This window comes from Eutrema salsugineum, unplaced genomic scaffold, assembly GCF_000478725.1.
Source record: "Eutrema salsugineum unplaced genomic scaffold, Eutsalg1_0 scaffold_11, whole genome shotgun sequence".
Lineage (NCBI taxonomy): Eukaryota > Viridiplantae > Streptophyta > Magnoliopsida > Brassicales > Brassicaceae > Eutrema > Eutrema salsugineum.
Genome location: NW_006256901.1, coordinates 757,953 through 778,048, shown reverse-complemented (window position 1 = coordinate 778,048; position 20,096 = coordinate 757,953). Strand labels below are relative to the sequence as shown.

At 40.6% G+C, this 20,096-nt stretch overlaps 3 protein-coding genes across 4 annotated transcripts; 2 read left to right on the top strand and 1 right to left on the bottom strand.

The window, feature by feature from the left end:
* Positions 1–7,167: 7,167 nt before the first annotated feature.
* On the top strand, positions 7,168–10,412 carry LOC18026378 (ATPase family AAA domain-containing protein 3). 2 transcript variants are annotated; one of them, XM_024160859.1, is made up of 9 exons: positions 7,168–7,205; positions 7,297–7,628; positions 7,721–7,816; positions 8,026–8,136; positions 8,220–8,529; positions 8,722–8,812; positions 8,922–9,252; positions 9,377–9,525; positions 9,787–10,412. In XM_024160859.1, the coding sequence occupies exons 2-9, from the start codon at positions 7,350–7,352 to the stop codon at positions 10,328–10,330; spliced, it is 1,911 nt and encodes a 636-aa protein (XP_024016627.1). In that variant the 5' UTR covers positions 7,168–7,205; positions 7,297–7,349; the 3' UTR covers positions 10,331–10,412. The 2 variants fall into 2 exon arrangements, with proteins under 2 accessions (XP_024016627.1, XP_006409165.1); XM_006409102.2 differs by having other exon boundaries at positions 7,179–7,628.
* A 327-nt stretch (positions 10,413–10,739) lies between these two features.
* Positions 10,740–12,536, top strand: LOC18026379 (embryonic protein DC-8). The gene is made up of 2 exons (XM_006409100.2): positions 10,740–10,951; positions 11,225–12,536. The coding sequence occupies exons 1-2, from the start codon at positions 10,740–10,742 to the stop codon at positions 12,507–12,509; spliced, it is 1,497 nt and encodes a 498-aa protein (XP_006409163.1). The 3' UTR covers positions 12,510–12,536.
* An 18-nt stretch (positions 12,537–12,554) lies between these two features.
* On the bottom strand, positions 12,555–13,695 carry LOC18026377 (zinc-finger homeodomain protein 6). Its single transcript, XM_006409101.2, has one exon. It carries the CDS (start codon positions 13,434–13,436, stop codon positions 12,633–12,635), a length of 804 nt encoding a protein of 267 aa, XP_006409164.1. The 5' UTR covers positions 13,437–13,695; the 3' UTR covers positions 12,555–12,632.
* Between the last annotated feature and the right edge of the window lie 6,401 nt (positions 13,696–20,096).

Here is a 20,096-nt window from a genome sequence, read left to right as displayed (position 1 = left end):
CATTTCTTTTTCTCTGTCGTATTGTTTTTGTTTAACGTCAAAAAAAAAAAAAGCTAGTTAACCGCAGTAGCTACATTCGTTTACAATACACCTGGTATTTTTATCCCTCGTTGTTTTTGATCAAGTTTCAGGGTAACTAAGATGGCCGAGCCAATCGAACCAAACCAAGCCATCACTGAGGCCCTCGCAGCCCTAACGGCACAACTCACTACTATGAGTGAGAGGATGGCACGCATGGAGCAACAACAGCAACCACCGCAACGGCGGGAACCCATCCGCAATATCCCTCCAAATGGACAACAAGATGGAGGACCTGAGCTCGGAGAAAACCAAAATGCACCTCCACCGCGAGTGAGGGATCCTGTGCACCGAGGCCCCGTTCAAGAAGAGGAAGCACCAAGGATTAGCAGCATTGACCCAAAACTAACGGCTCCCACTTTCGCCGGCCGAATCAATCCCGAGGCCTACTTAGATTGGGAAGCACGGCTCGAGCATATCTTCGAATGCTACGAGTACAATGACCAAAAGAAGGTCACCTTTGCAGCAGCTCAACTCACGGAGAACGCTCTCTCTTGGTGGGATCGTGAGGTGGCCGATAGAAGACGGCACCGACACGGCCAGATCACTAGTTGGGATGAAATGAAGTACCAGCTCCGCAAGAGGTATGTACCACCATATTTTTACCGTGAAATGCTAAAAAGGTTTCGAAAACTTGTGCAGGGAAACAAGACCGTGGAAGAATATTTTGAGGAGTTTGAACAACTCAAAAACAGGCTAGAGACTGAGATACCTGAAGAGGATCTCATGGCTCAGTTTCTAGATGGCCTTCAAAACTGTATCTCTCGCAAGATTGATATGCAGCCGTATCATGACCTCCAAGAGCTCTTACATTTAGCAATACACGCCGAGCAGCATGTCAAGAACAAACCAACCGCCAATAGACCTAGACCGCAATGGAACTCCAACGCACCAAAGCCCTATGACAAAGGCAAAGCGATTGAAGTGGAATCCCGGTTTAAGAAGCAAGCGCCTGAGCCATCTAAGACTAATCGGCCTGATCAGGGTAAGTTCCCTAATAACCCATCTAGAACCCGTGACATTACTTGTTTTAAATGTCAGGGCAGGGGTCACTATGCAAAGGAGTGCCCAAACCAGAGAATCATGATCCTCAATGCTGATGGAGGATACAAATCACAAGAGGAACAAGAAGAAGAGATCATTGAGACGGATGAAGAGGTCAACTATCCAGAGACCGGCGAGCTCCTAGTGACACGCCGTATTCTTAGCACCATGATCGAGCCAAACGACACCATGCAACGTGAAAACATCTTTCATACAAGATGCACCGTAGGAGGCAAGGTATGTAATTTGGTTATAGATGGAGGATCCTGTACTAATGTCGCGAGAAAATATATGGTTGAGAAGCTAGGTTTACCTAAGAAGAAGCATCCGAGACCGTATAAGCTGAGGTGGCTAGACGACAGCGCCGAGCTCAAGGTGGCCGAACAAGTCACCGTGCATTTCAACATTGGCAAGTATCACGACCAAGTGTTGTGTGACGTGCTTCCGATGCAAGCTGGGCATCTCCTGCTGGGGAGACCATGGCAGTTTGACAAAGAAACTACCCACAATGGCCGCACTAATCAGTACTCATTCGTTCATGACAAGCGAAAACACACGTTGGCCCCTCTTAGTCCCTCCGAAGTACATGAGCTTCAAGTTAAGATGGCTAAGGACCCCGAGGTAAGTAAAAATAACCTCTACATTACCCCAACTGTTGTTAATAAAGCTTTACTTTCTCAACAAACTGTGCTACTAATGATCTTCAAAGAAAGCTTGTTCTCAGGAAATGAAATCCCTGAGTTGCCTGTAGAAATCAGCAGCTTGTTAGATAAGTTTCAGGATCTATTTCCCGAAGAGATGCCACCAGGACTACCACCCCTCCGAGGCATTGAACATCAGATAGACTTGGTCCCTAGAGCAGCTTTACCGAACAGGCCAGCCTATCGCATGAACCCGGGAGAGGCTAAAGAATTGGAATCTCAAGTTCAAGACTTGATGGCCAAGGGATACATTAGAGAAAGCCTGAGCCCCTGTGTCGTACCTGTATTGTTAGTTCCCAAGAAAGATGGGACATGGCGCATGTGTGTAGATTGTCGGGCAATCAATAACATCACCATCAAATACCGACATCCTATACCCAGGCTTGACGACATGTTAGATGAACTCAGCGGCTCTACAGTGTTCTCTAAGGTGGATTTGAAAAGTGGATATCATCAGGTCCGTATGAAGGAAGGAGATGAGTGGAAGACCGCTTTTAAGACCAAACAAGGTCTATACGAGTGGTTAGTAATGCCATTTGGCCTCACCAATGCCCCTAGCACCTTCATGAGGCTTATGAACCATGTTTTAAGAGCCTTCATCAGTAAGTTCGTGGTAGTATACTTTGATGATATTTTGGTTTATAGTAAGAGTTTATCAGACCATCTTATGCACCTTGAGTTAGTTTTAGAGGCTCTTCGACAAGAAAGTCTTTATGCGAATCTCAAGAAGTGCATCTTCTGCACCGATCACCTTGTTTTCCTAGGTTTTGTTGTTAGCTCGCAGGGATTACAGGTTGATTTAAGAGAATATACGAGCCATAGAAGAATGGCCTACGCCAACAAGCATCAGCCATGTAAGGAGCTTCCATGGCCTCGCAAGCTTCTATCGCCGATTTGTGAAGGATTTCAGCTCCATAGCCGCACCTCTTACCGCGGTTATCAAGAAAAATATCACTTTTAAGTGGGGAGCTGAGCAAGAAAAGGCGTTCAAGAAGCTCAAAGATAGCCTGACTAAGGCACCGGTGCTAGCTCTACCCGACTTCAACAAAACTTTCAAAGTTGAGTGTGATGCCTCTGGGATTGGCATTTGAGCTGTACTCACACAGGGAGGCCGGCCTATAGCGTTCTTTAGTGAGAAGTTGAGTGGGGCGACCCTCAATTATCCCACCTACGACAAAGAACTATATGCCTTAGTTCGCTCATTGGAAGTATGGCAACATTACTTGCTTGCCAAGGAATTTGTTATCCATACGGATCATGAGACTCTAAAACATCTACGGGGGCAAACCGCACTCAAGAGAAGACATGCTCGATGGTTAGAGTTCATAGAAGCCTTCCCCTACGTGATAAAGTATAAGAAGGGAAAAGAGAACATTGTGACTGATGCCTTATCAAGGAGATATGCTCTTGTGACTACAATGGAGGCCAAGGTCCTAGGATTTGAGCACATCAAAGGACAATATTGGGTGGATCCCGACTTTGGTAGCACTTACATGGAGTGTGAAAAGGGAGTATTCGGAGCTTTTTATAGACATGATGATTTCTTGTTTAGAGATAAACGCCTTTGCATTCCACAGGGTTCCATGCGAGAGCTTATCATAAGGGAAGCACACGGAGGCGGTCTCATGGGCCACTTTGGCCGAGACAAAACGATAGCCATCATCATGGAGCATTTCTTTTGGCCACACCTTAAGCGAGATGTAGAAAGATTATGTGCCAAGTGCATCACATGCCTTAGGGCTAAATCCAGGTTACATCCGCATGGTTTATATCTGCCATTATCTATTCCTAATGCCCCTTGGGAGGATCTCTCTATGGATTTTGTATTAGGACTCCCTAAGATCAAGAATAAGGACTCTATCTTTGTGGTGGTGGACCGGTTTTCGAAAATGGCACACTTCATTCCTTGTGCCAAGACTAGTGATGCCACGCAAATAGCTGATTTATTTTTCAAAGAAGTGGTGAGACTTCATGGACTACCGCGGACTATTGTCTCTGATCGGGACACCAAATTCCTCAGCCACTTTTGGAAGACATTGTGGAAAAAGTTAGGCACCAAACTACTCTTTTCCACCACCTGCCATCCACAAACAGACGGCCAAACCGAGGTTGTAATCCGTACACTCTCTACTTTACTTAGAGCTACGGTTGGTAAGAACTTAAGAAAATGGCTTGATTGTTTACCTTTTATAGATTTTGCTTATAACCGTGCTACTCACTTTACGTCCAAGTTTTCCCCTTTTGAAATAGCATACGGGTTCAACCCACTCACACCACTAGATCTCACCACATTACCACCGGGAGCGTATGCCAATCAAGATGCTGAAAGTCGAGCACAGCGCATTAAAAAGCTCCACCAGAAGGCCAAGGAAAATATCGAAAGAAAGAATGAGCTTACCAAGAAAAGATTTGACAAGCATCGCACGGAAATGATCTTTGAACCCGGAGAATGGGTTTGGCTGCACCTACGCAAGAAGAGGTTTCCAAACCAGCGCAGCTCTTAGTTAGCTCCAAGAGGAGACGGTCCATTCAAAGTGTTAGAGCGCATTAACAACAATGCCTACCGTTTGGAGCTTCCAGGTGAGTTTAATGTATCTAGAAGCTTTAATGTTACTGACCTTGCTCCTTTCAATGCAGATGAACCAGTTCTGAGGCCAGAACCTTCTCAAGAGGGTGGGAATGATGAGGACATCTACCGTGAAGAGGAAGAAACTGAAGAGGAAGCCGAGCAGGACATTACAATGCCTGTCATGAGAGAGGCTCCTCAAACAAGGTCAAGGACTAGAGCAGCTCGGGAAGCATTTGATAAGGCAGTCCAGAGCTTATTACAACAAATGGAGCCCTACGGCCACCACATCAAGGAACTTCGATGAACCACAAGTCAAGAAGGGGACCGAGCCAATACTTGTGCAAGAGAGTGACCATAGCTTCGTGTTCCACCCACCAACTTTGCCCCTCAAGGAGATAGAATCCGAACAAGCAATAAAAGGCCTTCAAGTGAACATGGCCGAGCCTCAAGAATCAACTAGCACAAGCCCCACAATGAGCCAAGCCTTAGTTTGTGCGGAGCCCAGCCAAGACAACTCCAAGAATCCATCAAGAGCCCACAACAGCCTCAAGACCTCTCACACTCCGCATTGGCCCTACATCGCTCCACATAAGGGAACTTGTGTCTTTTCCATATCACCGGCTTAAAAGATGCACCGAGACACTTTTAAAGACAAGGTGAGTATTTCAATTTGAATTTCTAACGAGTTTCCTTGTTTGTTTTGCAGGCTTTGTCTTTTAGTCCTTTTATTTTAGTCCTTAGAAACAATTGTCCTAGAATAGAGAAATATCTTTTATCTTTTAAGAGTCTGTCGTTTTATTCTTTTCTTTTTGAGTTTTGAGTCGAACCCTAGAAGGTTCACAGCTGACGGACTATTAATAAAGTCCCACACGCAGCTTTGTAAGGACACAACCTTTTTCATATCAATAAAGATCGAACTTTCTTCAAGAACTTGTCTCTTGAACTTTACCGAGATACTTAAGCTTGTGAGGATTCCCCTTGCTTAGTGTTTCACCAGACTTATCACGGAATTATCATCCCCGTGTGGCGTCTATTCACTCCATCCTTAGTCACGTTCATCATCTCATCTCTTTGTAAGGATAAGGCGAGCCCCTCGGCCAATTATCTTTACCTCATCTCGATCCACTCTCACCTCTTAGTGTTAACAAGGCGAGCCCATCGGCCAATTGTTACACACTCTCACACCACCTTTGTAGCATCACCCCGGGTGCCTACATCACCAGTAAGCTGAGGGATGATGTCTGCAAGGGTGGGAGGAGGTTGTTTGTCGATAGAACCTTCAATAACAGTCTTGATAGGCTCATAATCTCTGCCTAAGCCATGAAGAGCTGCAAAGATCTTCATCTTTTCATCGACAGGGCTTCCAACAGCAACAAGTTGATCACAAAGAGTAGTTACTTCACGGAGAAAGTCGGACATGGACTTAGTTCCTTTGGTAAGAGTCTGTAGGCGCCGTTGGAGCTCAAAAAGGCGAGAACTTGAGACCTTGCTGAAGTGAGAGGCAAGAAAGAGCCAGATCTCGTGTGATGAAGTAAGAGAAATGACCTGACTCATCATATCTTCAGAGAAAGAACCCAACAGCCAGGAACGAACAACTTGATCGATCTTGTACCACTGAGTGAGAGCTGGATTTGGAATCTCCGAGGTGATATTGTTAAGACCGTTGAGCGTAGTCGTAGCTGCAGGTTTCGGAGTAGAGCTAGTCACGAACCCGAAAAGACCTTGAGCACCGAGAAAGGACTCGAACTGAGACTTCCATAGCACATAGTTTTTCTCTGTAAGAGTAACTGTAACACAGTTGGTGATACTGAGTGTAGGAATGGAAACAAGCTCCAAAGATTCATTATCCATGGCTCTTGATACCATGTTAGCAGAAGCCATGCTTCTGAGTATTTGAAGAAGAAAGGATTTAAACTTTGATTTCTTTTCAACTTTAATGTTCTTACAACGCAAAGAGAATATATTTATACATCAGTGAATAAAACCCTAGCGAGCTAGACAGGTGGCACGATCAGACTCTTTCTTCTTGATCAAGGGCTGAGAATTGATTGGACAGCTTGATCTGATACTGTTGCTTTTCTGTGCTCAAGGCTCCCGACATTTCTTCTTTGCGCTTAATGCTCTGAACCGTACTAACTCTGTTTTTGTTGTCTTCTTGTGACTTAGCCTTTGGAGCTTCTTCCTTTTGAGAGCTGGGCTTGCGACGTTGATCAGAGTCATTGGGCAAGGAAACCGTTTGGCCCACACCTTGTTTAGTTTTCTGCAAAGTTATGTCGTTTTGAGGAGCCGCTGTTGCAGGTAGAGTCTTTGCTCTAATAGGCTTAAACTCTATTTGTTGGTGAAGAATTTTTGTTTAAATGTAAATGATCGACAAAACATAAAATGTGAACGATCGACATAATATTAGAGTAATGGTTTGTATTAGTATCGCCAATGTATTATAAATCCTGGCTTAAACTCTCTTTGTTATTGGATAATTTTAACGGTAACTGTTAGCTAGAGGATGGGTTTAGAGAGAGTTTTCTAAGTTTATGTAGTTAAAGGAATGCAAAACAAAAGTTTGTGTAATTTACATGTAGAACTCGAAAGTTTGTGTGATTTGATTGAGCTGGACCGAAAACACAATTACGAAAAGACCGTAAGGTGAAAACTGGACTTAAGGACGGGCTGAACATGGGCCCGTATTTAAAATTAGGCCCATTGTGTAAAAACGATTTTCTCTCGCACAACCCTCACAAATCATAAAAATACCATTTAAACCCTAGCCACCGTGGGGTTTATGGTCGTGTCACCGGAGCTAAACCAGAATCAAAGTCGGTACCCTTAAAATCTCCGACGTGCGTCCCTCCATTTTCTTGAATCTCTAAGCACCATTTCTCGATCCAAAATGTTTTTATTTTGAAGGTTTCCATTTCTCGATTGGATTTGGGGGAAGCTGTTTTTTTTAATCGGAGTCAATGGCTGCTTCTCGATTATGTTCCGCGGCGGCGATAGCTGCCGCTTTCACTTCAATGTCGATGTCGCAGAACCGCGCATACGCTGACTCGCGCTTTCGCTTTCCCTTTTACTCTTCTTCCCCGCCGTCTGAATCTCCAACCGACCAGTCTTCATCGGATTCTAAACCGGAGACCAAACCGGAGCCCGATGAGCCTAAAGGATCTGGTTTCGATCCTGAGTCCTTGGAAAGAGGCGCTAAAGCTCTTCGAGAAATCAACAACTCTCCTCATTCCAAACAGGTGATGAACCTTTCCATGTTCTTCTTTTCTTTCCCCAATCGCTTGTTGTTGGAGCTAGACGACTTGAAAATTGACATGAGTCCTTCTTCCAGGTGTTTGATCTTATGAGAAAGCAAGAGAAAACTCGATTAGCTGAATTAGCGGCTGAGAAATTGCAGAATGAAGCTATTCAAGCACAGAAAGACATCGTAAGTTACTTGCTCTCGGTGTTCTCTAGGTTACGATCTCTCAGAGTCATCTAAAATGTTGCAATCGTCTGTTTTTTCTTTGTCTTTGTTCCCTGCTTCAGAGATTTGCTGCTCATTGGTTGCAGTATCTAAAGTTTTTACATTGATATAACAATTTTAAGCCGGGAAAAAGATAATTATGATTGATTTATGTGGGTTTGAATGTGCAGGAAAGACAGCGGAAACTGGCGGAGGATCAGAGAAATCTATTGCAGCAGCAGGCACAAGCAAAAGCGCAAAATCTTCGATATGAAGATGAGTTGGCGAGGAAGCGACAGCAGGTAAGAAAGAAACAGTGAACCTATGTTTAAAGGGTTTAAGGTTCGTTCTTTTCTGAGAAGTCTTTGACTTGGAACTTTTGTAGACAGATCATGAAGCTCAGAGACGTCATAATGCTGAGTTGGTTAAGATGCAAGAGGAGTCTTCTATCCGGAAAGAGAAAGCAAGAATCGCCACGGAAGAAGAGATTCAAGCACAGCAGCGCCAGACTGAGAAAGAGAGAGCTGAACTTGAGAGAGAAACAATTCGTGTCAAAGCCATGGCTGAGGCTGAAGGCCGAGCTCATGAGGCCAAACTTACCGAGGAGCAGAATCGAAGAATGCTTCTCGATAGGATAAATGGTGAAAAGGAGAAATGGCTTGCAGCAATCAATACAACCTTCAGTCACATTGAAGGTATGGAAATAATAAGCATTGTTCCTGAGATGCATACACTTCTTTTTATGCTTAGATTATCTCATTTTTCTACTTTGCCCTTTACTTTTCTGGTTCCCGAGATTTATTTGAAACTGTTCTGAAATTACGTAACGTTCTGATTTATTTGAAACTGTGTCCTCACATTCGTTTGATTCTATATTGAACTGACAGGCGGAGTCAGGGCCCTATTAACTGACCGAAATAAGCTGATTATGACTGTTGGAGGAGCTACAGCATTAGCTGCTGGGGTTTACACAACTCGGTATGCATCTCCTAACTACTTATTTTACTGCTCATTTTGAGAAAACAATATAGCTGTGATTTAAGAAGCCTCTTGTAGATTTCTTATATGGTTTTTCTTATGAAAACAGAGAGGGTGCTAGGGTTACCTGGGGTTATATTAACCGGATACTTGGACAGCCATCACTTATCCGAGAATCCTCCATGGGTAGATTTCCGTGGGCAGGCTCAGTATCTCAGTTTAAGAACAAAATCTCTAGGTTTGGTACAGCTGCATCTGTAGAAGGAGAAAAGCCTCTTGATAATGTAGTTCTCCATCCTTCTCTGAAGAAGAGAATCGAGCATCTTGCAAGAGCCACAGCAAATACTAAGTCGCATCAAGCTCCATTCCGCAACATGATGTTTTATGGGCCTCCAGGTACCGGAAAAACCATGGTTGCTAGGGAAATTGCTCGGAAGTCGGTGAGTTATTAGTTTTGTGTATCCTATTATTGTTTCCAAACTCAAGTAGTCATGAATCTCGAATAGATTTGACTCAATACAGCCTTACTTATTTTACACCTGTTTTGCTTATATTGTGCTGCAGGGTCTTGATTATGCTATGATGACAGGAGGAGATGTTGCTCCTCTGGGTGCACAGGCAGTTACCAAAATCCATCAGATATTTGATTGGGCTAAGAAGTCAAACAAAGGCTTACTGCTTTTCATTGATGAAGCTGATGCTTTCTTATGCGAGTAAGATGCTCTCACCTCTTTCTAATGCCTTTCAGTATTATAATGCTTATCGTTTACTAGAACCATATAATATAGAATATAGTTTGAACCAATGGACTGCAATATCGTACCAATAGAATGGCAGAATGTAGTATAGTCAAGCAGGGCTTATGGACTATCCATCAATCAGAACCTTACCAAAGATAATTTGTTCACGGTTTACTTCTTGGGTATCTCCAGAGCTATGTCTAATATATACCATTGTTGATCGTTTATTTGCAGACGTAACAGCACGTATATGAGTGAGGCACAGCGCAGCGCTCTGAACGCTCTATTGTTTCGAACCGGTGATCAGTCACGGGACATAGTTCTGGTCCTGGCCACAAACAGACCCGGTGATCTCGACAGTGCAGTGACTGACAGGATCGACGAAGTGATCGAGTTTCCTCTTCCTGGTGAAGAAGAACGCTTTAAGCTCCTTAAGCTATACCTGAACAAGTACCTAACTGGTGAAGACAAGAAAGGCGACAAAGACGCAAACCCTAAATGGAGCCATTTGTTCAAGAAACAGTCACAGAAGATAACCGTTGAAGGAGATCTAACCGACCAAGTGATCAGAGAGGCTGCAAAAAAGACGGAAGGTTTCTCTGGTCGTGAGATCGCTAAGCTCGTGGCCGGTGTTCAAGCTGCGGTGTACGGACGACCTGATTGCGTCTTGGATTCACAGCTTTTTGAAGAAATCGTGGATTATAAGATTCAAGAACATCACCAGAGAGCCAGACTTGCGACTGAAGGCGGGCCAATCGTTTCCGTAGACACTGTATGATTCTATAAAAATGATGAAATAGCCACATTGTTTGAGTGACCGGTTTAAATTTCGGTTAGTTGGAGTTGAATCTGATTTTAAATTTAAGCTAGCTAACCGGTCCGGTTATGTAAACCGCTTTCCAAACAATGTGACCGCTAATCTTATTTCTGGTCTTCGAGGGAAATGCGGTCAGCCGTTTAAGAGAACACGTGGCCGCCACGTAACCTCGTTTAAACACGTGGTGAACAGTTACCGCTTCTCGGAAAGACCTCTGGTCTTTATCTTTCGAACCTCTCTATAACTATAACTTCCGAGGACATTGGAACTAGAATCAAAACAATAAAAAAAAAAAAACCAAAAAAAAAACAAAAAAAGTTGGTTTAAACATATTTGAAGCAGTTTAATCCACATAATCACTGGTTAAAGAATGATGGAGAGAAGGAGAACGGCTTTGGTATTGCTGGTCGTAGTTGTGGTTCTGACTCGGCAGAAGGGGAGTTTCGGGAAATGGGCAGATACGACGGCGAAAGACGCGAGAAACGCCGCTGAAACGGCGAAGAAAATGGCTACGGAGACTGCTCAAGAAGCCAAAGAGAAGACCGGTTCATGGGCTGGTTGGGTCTCCGACAAAATCACCACGTAAGTAATTTATAACTCACTTCTGGCCCAATCAGTCGTTTACGTACTCATCACGTTGATTATTTTCTGTCAACAAATTCTCTCTCTGTGTTCTCATTTTGATCATAATTCTAAGTGTACGTGCTTTGTGAGATTGATAATATCTAGTTGCGTTTTTTTTTTTTTTTTTTGATATCTTTTTGATTAGCTTTCTACTTTGGTCGTCGGTCATATATTATATATATGCACATATTTGGCCGTAATTTGGTAACGTTTTGCTGATTTTAATTCCAGTGGATTTGGTAGCACAAAAGAGGAAGCAGAAAAAGCGGCCCGAGTTGCAGAGAACTATGCTTATGACAAGGCCCAACACGTCAAGGACTCGGCTTATGACAATGCAGGTTACGCTAAGGATTTTGCCGAGAACAAGGCACAGAAGGCAAAAGATTTCGCCTATGACAAAGGTGGTGATGCTAAGGGAATGGCTTATGAGAAGGCAGGCAATGCAAAGGACATAGCCTACGAGAAAGCAGGCTATGCAAAGGATTTTGCTTATGAAAAGGCGGGAAATACAAAGGATTTCGCCTATGATAAGGCAGGCAATGCTAAAGATATTGCATATGAGAAGGGAGGAATTGCAAAGGACATGGCCTATGAGAAGGCAGGCTATGCAAAAGATTTCGCTTATGATAAGGCAGGCAATGCAAAGGATATGGCCTACGAGAAGGCAGGACACGCAAAGGATTATGCATATGATAAGGCAGGGAATGCAAATGACCTGGCTTATGAAAAGGCGGAACATGCCAAAGCTTATGCGTATGATAAGGCAGGTGATGCGAAGGACATGGCTTATGAGACGGCAGGACACGCGAAGCATTACGCCTATGAAAAGGCTGGCAATGTGAAGGACGTGGCTTATGAGAAGTCTGGTCATGCCAAGGATTTTGCCTATGATAAAGTGGGATCTGCTTATGGAAGTATGAAGGATGTTGGTTATGATAAGGCCGGTGATGCAAAGGACATGGCCTATGAAATGGCAGGCAATGCCAAAGACTTGGCTTATGAGAAGGCGGGCAATGCCAAAGACATGGCCTATGAGAAGGTGGGATCTGCTTATGGCAGTGCGCACAAAGCAAAGGATTTTGGCTACGAGAAAGCTGGTGAAGCCAAAGACTTTGCCTACAAGAAAGCTGGCAATGCAAAGGACATAGCTTACGAAAAGGCGCAAAACGCAAAAGACTTTGGGTATGACAAGACCGGCGATGTGATCAAGATGGCAACGGACAAGAGTAATGAAGCCTATGAAGGAGCTAAAGAGAGGTCAAAGAGTGCTAAAGACATGGCAGCTGATAAAGCCGAACGTGCAATGAAGTATGGTAGAGAGAAAACAACAGGAGCAATGGATGGATCAGTTGAGTATATGAAAAGCAACTCACACAAAGCCAAAGATGGAGCGGCCAAGGGATTCGATGAAACCATGGACAAGGTCAAGGGTTCGACAAAGTATGCATATGAAACCGCAAAGGAAAAGGCTTCTCATGTTGCGGGAGAGATCAGAGACCGTTACGCTGAGCTCTAAAGTTAATTTCTTATACAATTCTTAATCTAATCAAATCTTTTCTTTTTTTTGTTTTCAAATTGTAAACACAATAGTCTTTTAAGTTAACAGGATTGTTGAACAAAGAGAGTATATAAAAGTCTCTTACATGTCTTTATTCTTGGCTGCTTGCTTATTGTTGTGCATCCAAACTTTAAAAACTTGTCTTTTCACATTAATCTCACGACAAAACCGGTTCACTTCTTCGTCTTCTGGCTTGCTCAATCTCCACCCAATCTTCTCAGCAAACTCCATCATCTTCTCCTTTTGTTCTTGATTAAACTTTGTCCTAAACCGTTTCTTGGGATGGTATTGAAACTGATCTACTCCATTACCACTAAAAGATTGATGGAGTTTGTTAAGATCCTCCGTCGATGACTCCGCCGGATCTCTTCCTCCTCCGCCACCACCGAAGCTCATCATGATCGGAGACACGTGGCGGCTGACGATCGGCCTCTGTGAATGTCCTAAGCTATTGAATTTGACAACAAACATGCCGTCGATTTCTTTCCTATGAAAGCTCCGGTGACAATCACAGGCGGCGCAAAGAAGTGACTCCGCCGTGCCCTCTTCTCCGGAGGACATAAACTCGCCGCAACCGTCGACCACGTGACCGCCGGAGCTCGCCGCGTGGTTTCGTTGGCATTCTCTATATCTCACACTCTTAGACGGAGAAGTAGCTCGAGGCCTAACGTATGACCGTGGAACTGGAGCTACAGAAATTGGGCTGGTATCAAGATCCGGATCCGGAACCGGATCCGACCCGTTTCTTTTGGAGGTGGGTTTCTCTTTGTCGGAGGTTTGGGGGTAAGTGTACGGAGGAAGACGATGATCTAGGATTTGAGGATTTGCTGATGATTTTCTTCTTTCCATCTCCATTTTCTCATCTTTCTTCTCTCTAACTTCCATCTTCTTCTTGAGCTTCTGAAATGAAAACCCTAATCTTTTTAAAAAACAAAACTTTTTCTTAAACAAAGATTAAAACTTTCTCTAATCTCTCTCTCTCCTAAGCCCTAGCTATTTGATTAAAAAAATAATCATAGCTTTAGCTTCTGATAAGCTAATTATAAGCTATATAGTATAGAGCATGAAGATGATAAATGGAGTATATCTCTCTCCTCCAAAGTTCAAAGCTTTTAAAAATTTGACTTTGACTTCATCTTTTTTTCCCGTGTGATAGCCCACCAAAACCTACTAGCCTAATCTCAAGTCTACAAGCAATTAAATTAAAGGGGAGACTAATCTAACCCCATTTAAGAAGCGATTAAACCCAGCAAAAAAAGAAGATAAAGTTTAGGTCTTTAATTACTAATGGAGAGCGACAGAGAGAAAGGTCACAAGAAACTATGTTCTGTGTGTATTGGTTCTTTTGGAAGGATAAGAGAGGAGAGAGAAAGGATTTGAAATTGTGTTTCCTATTGCCCATCAATTTCCGAGAGAAAAAAATCTAATCAACAAATGGTAAAGGAAGTGGGTTTGGTCTGTGCCAATAATCATAACTCAGTCCACTAACAAACAAGAGATGGAGAGAGAGTGAGATGTGGACTTGTAGCAGACAGTGCCACGTTGTTTCTCTACAGTGGTCCGCACATTGGTCGCAATTACTGATACTGATTAATTATCTTCTGTTAATTAACTCGAATATTACCGAGTTAGACGATTAGTATAGCTGATGAGATTTGTGACTTATTGTAAGATAATCGATATATCGGTGTTTTTTTATATATATAAGTAGGTTAGTATGATCGGTGTTTTATATATATATATATATATATATATATATAAGTAGGTTAGTATGATCGGTGTATGACATTGTAAAACGACAGTTAAAAGATGGTAATAAATAGAAGTAAAAGCTTATGGTAAGATACAAAATTTTCGATTATTCATTAAAAAAATAAGAAATTTGGGAAAATTGTGAAGAAAAAACATAAATACACAAACGCAGTAAATCACATTGTTTTGGCCGGTTTCGTGTTTCAGAATGCAACCCCTAGGGTTCAGAAAACTTTGCTAGTGCTACACTGAGAGACACAGAAAAGACTTGGAAGTGACGAATCTCTATAAAAGTGAAAACAATAAATATAAAAGTCAATACGAAAAAGAGAGAAAGAGGACCAATGATGTTCCACACGACATGAGGCATGAGCATACAATGTAAATTTATACAAATAATTTCAAAATAAAGATCTCAATAGTAACAGGCTAACAGCATAATAAAATTCTTTGTATCATTTAGTGGTAAAATTTTATTATGTGAATGAGATGCCTGAAAAAAAAGAGCAAAATTTAGTGGTAAAATTTTTTAAAATGCAATAACTATCAAAATTCTACTAATTTCTTCAAACAATTTTTAAATGACGCATATATGTAATGTAACTATGTTCTTTTTATATATACCAACCCAAACTATTCTTGTCAAGTTTCCATGAACCATATGTTTGACATATCCAAAACGTTTGAGAAGAAACCGACATTAATAGATTCGGCCGATGCCTTTCACCTCAAGTTTTCAAGGTTTTCGTTCCAATTCACACCAACATGTTGTTTAAGACAGTCTCAGCAGTCAAAATTTTTTTAAAACAATTCACTTATATATAAATTTGTAGAATAATAATCAAATGGATTTGTTGTACCGTATCAAACGTAATCACAATTTAGATAGAATGTGTTTTTTGTCACACTGATTGGTATTTTGTTTTTTGTTAAAATTCTTTTATTGGTTTTTTTTCCATTTCTTTTTCTAAAGTTTATTGTATCCTCCACTTCAATTTTTCTTTGATCTTTTCCAAAACATGTAGGTTCTTTAGTTTCCGTATTATTACTTGAACTGATATTGCTATCTTTAAAAGTATGATGGCGATGTAAGTATCATTTATATATCGATACTCTTAAGCAAATTACAAAATTACACTCTAAACATCAAATGTAATCAGTATTTTCTACTAATCTACTATCTACTAATTTACAATTCACCATTTTTTTCTTATGCTACAATTCACCATTATTTTCTTATGCCACCACCATAATAAACTCTTAGATTATGACGTCGCTTAATCATTTTTAGTTAGATTTTACGATAGAAAACTTGTCACTTTCAGTTTGAATTTCTAAATTGTATTGATTTATTACAAGCTGTTGATTAAAAAAATTGCCCTTGCTTTTTAATTTTATGATATTGAATATATAGTTGTCTAACTTATAAGTAGTAAGATTTTAGTGTTGTACAAACAATGTTTTTAGTCATGGTTGATTTCTCCAAAACGGAGCCAAAAGATTATGATTCACCGATGACATATAATGTTATTATAAATTATCCTAACAATTATAATTAATTGAATTGTTAGTTGTCTAGATACATGTAACTATACGAATTGCTCATGTGCGACATGTCTCAGCCCATATGCTCTTCCTCGCGGCCACACGTTCGAGGATATCTAACTGGATTTTCTTCCACAATAAACAATACTAGTACATCGTGACAAAAAAAAAAACAAAGAAACTTTATTTTTCGATTCTTAATTTCTAATAAGATTGAGAGGGAAGAAGAGACTAAATATTGTTGGGTAGTATTTTTCAGCATATTATTGGGTAGAATAATCTTGGTGCAGTGAAATGTAAATTGGATTACTGATCTAAATTGGTCATAAAGTAAAAACAACTTAAAGCATTTATTGATTAAACAACTAAAGTACTGCAGAAAATTGATGACGGGACATTTACGAAGAATCTATGTTGAATACAAGAAAACTGAAGAATCTAGGTTTTGTGTAATTTAATATCACAAAAATCGCATTGATAGCAAAACGTCAAATGCTTATCAAATAATGTATCGAATATTTTGTGGAAAGGCCCATCTTGGAAGGTTTCTTTCTTGGTCTACGAAGTTAGCAAGTCCTTAACTCCTTATAGTCATGAGTCAAGACAAGTGGTATTTGGTTTAGAAATAGAAATATCGAAAGAAAGTTATGTCATTATGTGTAAGGAGCTAATATTTTACAAATGTAATGATCATGACTCATGACTATTGACATTCAATTCTTAGTTTACCCTTGAACGAACACTAAGAACACTAAGGGCATGTCCGTGACCCTCTCATTGGGGGTCATTAGAATTAAAAATTAATTTTTAGTTTGATTAAAGTTTGGGAAGAACTCATGTGGGAAAAGTGCTTTCAGTAGTGAACCCGTGGTTCGGGTTCATCCCGAATAAATATATATATATTTTTTTTAAGTAAAAGTAAACACATTTTTATTTAAAAAAAAGAAATACAATTTAGCAAAGAGAAATACATCTATTACAGAAATAAACAAATTATTGAAAGAAAATTACAAAACATACAACACTTGAAATATAGAAATACTTAAAAACATTTAAGAAGTACCAAATTTATTCCAGAGATTTTCGATTAAATCCGCTTTTAGGCGTTCATGTATCTGGTTGTCACGGACCTCGTTTCGTTTTGCCATCATCAAATTTGCGATATTTGTAGGCCTTATTTGTAGAATATGTCCAATCGACATGCGGAGTTCGGCTTCTTTCTGGTTGTTGGAATTCTTGTAAATTGAAGAGACTGTAGCTATGTCGTTCGTTCTCTACTATCATATTGTGTAATATGATAGCAGCCCGCAAAATCTTGCCAATTTTTTTTTTATCCCAAAAAAGAGTTGGATTTTTTATTATTGCAAATCTAGATTGCAGAACGCCAAAAGCTCGCTTCACATCTTTTCGGACGGATTCTTGAGTTGTTGCAAATAACTTATTTTTCTCTCCTTGTGGAAGATGAATTGACTGTATAAATGTCGCCCATTTGGGATAAATACCGTCGGTTAGATAATATGGCAAACGGTACTCGTTACCGTTTACCCAATATCTTACTTTTGGAGCTCGACCTTGCAAGATGTCATTAAAAACTGGAGAACGATCAAGAACGTTAATATCATTTAATGTACCTGGAGGTCCAAAAAATGCGTGCCATATCCAAAGATCGTGTGATGCAACTGCTTCTAAAACGATTGTCGGTTTTCCTGACCCCCGTGTATATTGCCCTCTCCATGCAGTCGGACAATTCTTCCACTCCCAATGCATACAATCGATGCTTCCTATCATCCCGGGAAAGCCCATATCCTCTCCAACGCATTATCAGACGGATCATCAGAACCTTGTGTGCTAAACAAGGGAACTTCTGATGATCCTAAGTCTATGCACGGAGAATAAGCTTCAGGGGTTAACTGACTACTTAAAAGATTAACAAACCCTTCAAAGGGCGTAAAGGAGTTGTGAGAGTCCATGTGAATGAAAGAAGGAGTTTTCAGAAGTTAACAGAAAGAAAATAAAGAGAGTCACCGAATACAAGATTGAATGAAAGAGTGAAATGAGTGAAGAGAAATCGAATGAAGTTTTAGAGTATCAGATAGTGGACGCTTGAAAGAAGGAAAATAAGCAACTGAAAGAGTGAAACATAGTAGAGGTTTAATTAAAAAGAGAGTTATTATATTTATGGTTGAGTATCTTTTAAGTGTCTTTATTGTAGTGGTTATCTGTCTTTTAAGTGTTGGTTGAGTCTCGTTTAATTTATGGGTGAGAGTTTTTAAGACAGTTTTCAACTTTGTAAAGAAGTTTTTGAGTTCTCGAAAAAGGTATTAATTACATAAACCTACCATGTCATGTCAACCATTAAAAAGACCTAAACTACATATCAAACACTCACACAATTCTTGTTCCAACAAAACCTAAACAACCGATACGGTTTAAAGAGAACTAACCTTCACTTTGCACCATATGCCATGAAGGCCCGTATGCCATGCAGTCCAACCCTTGTCCACGTAGAGTCCAAAATGATCCTCAGCAAAAAAGATTAAAAGAGACCATGTTAAATAGTTTAGTACTCAATGCTAACCGAAACCTAAAACCTACAGATATATGCAACCAGTCCAATCACACAAAAAAAGAACAACATTGATAAGGTATCACCTTGAGCACCAATGCGGTCCTTCAAAAACCGTACTTCTCCCTCCAGCCTGGTTAACTGTTCAAGAACTTCTTCATTACGCCTTGCTTGCTCCTCACGGACCTCTCCTATGGCTGGATCTACCGATTGAATCCTTCCCCGATCAACGCTCACGATCATTGCATGCTGGTTCTCTATCCTTGTCGCGAGGATTTCACACTGCTCTGTGACCGCATGATCCCACCATTGGTGAATGTGGTCAAAAGAGCCCTACATGTAAAACAAACTATTAGGAAACGATTGATACAACCAAAACAAACTACAAGTTAACTCACACAACTTACCTCATCAATCCACTTAGGGCAGGAATAATACTTCCGTCCAGCTTCATTTTGGTTGAGTTTCACAACCAGGCCACAAAAGCACTTCTCCGAGATGCCATACGTGGCATCCGCGTAAGCCCAATAAGGCACCTCTTCCTCTGACGAACCGCTACTGTAACTTGGCATACTCTGTCCACAAAACAAGATTTTGATCAGTACTATACAACTAAACCCTAAACTAATCTCATATACTTAGCACAACAGACAATGTAAATCAGAAAAAAACATTTCAGTTCACATGGTTATCTAAACATTTCGAATCTATTCAAAAAGCACCAAACATTCCGAATCTAAACATTTCGGTAATAGATCAAGTGAAACCCGAATCACATCGAAACCAAAACTCATATTGAAAGCTTAAAACCATTAAATCATTTCACAAATAGTTTAATCAGTGTCTAAATTCATTGAATTACACACCAATTGCAACCCCAAAACAAACCCCCAAATTTTTTCCCCAATCGTAAAAACCCTAATTTCACTTTGTAGATTTTTCTCAAATTCGACATGCAATTTCGAATACGGCCATGAAAGCGTACCTATGTACAAGTAATGAACCCTAAATTCTAAAAAAAAACCCAGATTTCATTTGATTTTTTTTTCCCAAAAAATCCCAATCCCTAAAAACTCGAAATCCAAACGAACAAAAAGAAAAATCGAAGTGTAGAAGCTTCCCGGGATTATATCGACGAAAGGACGATGCTCGGATGGCAGCTTCACCGGGATTTAGCGACGGGAAACACAGGCGGTGACGGAATCGCCAAAATCACCACAGAGACTCACGAGAAAACCCTAAACTCGGGGAAAGAGAAAAATAATTTTCGACCCCGAATGTTTTTTTTCACGCGAAATTCTCATTTTTCTCTCCCAATCAGCAAACGCCACGTGGCTTGGACACAGAGTCGTTGGGTTCGTCCGGACGACCCGAGTCTTCCGTGTTGGGCTCATTTTCATTTTTTTTTAATCCAAAACGCATATGATCCCGAACCCAAAAACCGGGAAAACCTCCCAATGGACATAGCCTAATAACTTTTAAATTTGAATTATTAACAGTTAGCGTGTGAAAACAAGTTTATTTATTTTAAAAAATCCATGTGAAATATATCAACATAATTATATATATATATATGAGTATAAGTTATAGTACATAAATGATTTAAAACATAAAAATATAAGACAATGACTAAATTAATTAATGTTTTAAAGTTTTCTAAAATCAACACTTAATTTTGATTG

Bases quoted from the DNA above. Each gene is read 5' to 3' on its own strand.
- LOC18026378 (XM_024160859.1), top strand. From the start codon at position 7,350: ATGGCTGCTTCTCGATTATGTTCCGCGGCGGCGATAGCTGCCGCTTTC. The intron at 7,629-7,720 runs GTGATGAACCTT...TCCTTCTTCCAG, and splicing joins ACTCTCCTCATTCCAAACAG to GTGTTTGATCTTATGAGAAA. The intron at 8,813-8,921 runs GTATGCATCTCC...TTATGAAAACAG, and splicing joins GCTGGGGTTTACACAACTCG to AGAGGGTGCTAGGGTTACCT.
- LOC18026379 (XM_006409100.2), top strand. From the start codon at position 10,740: ATGATGGAGAGAAGGAGAACGGCTTTGGTATTGCTGGTCGTAGTTGTG. The intron at 10,952-11,224 runs GTAAGTAATTTA...TTTTAATTCCAG, and splicing joins GTCTCCGACAAAATCACCAC to TGGATTTGGTAGCACAAAAG.
- LOC18026377 (XM_006409101.2), bottom strand. From the start codon at position 13,436: ATGGAAGTTAGAGAGAAGAAAGATGAGAAAATGGAGATGGAAAGAAGA.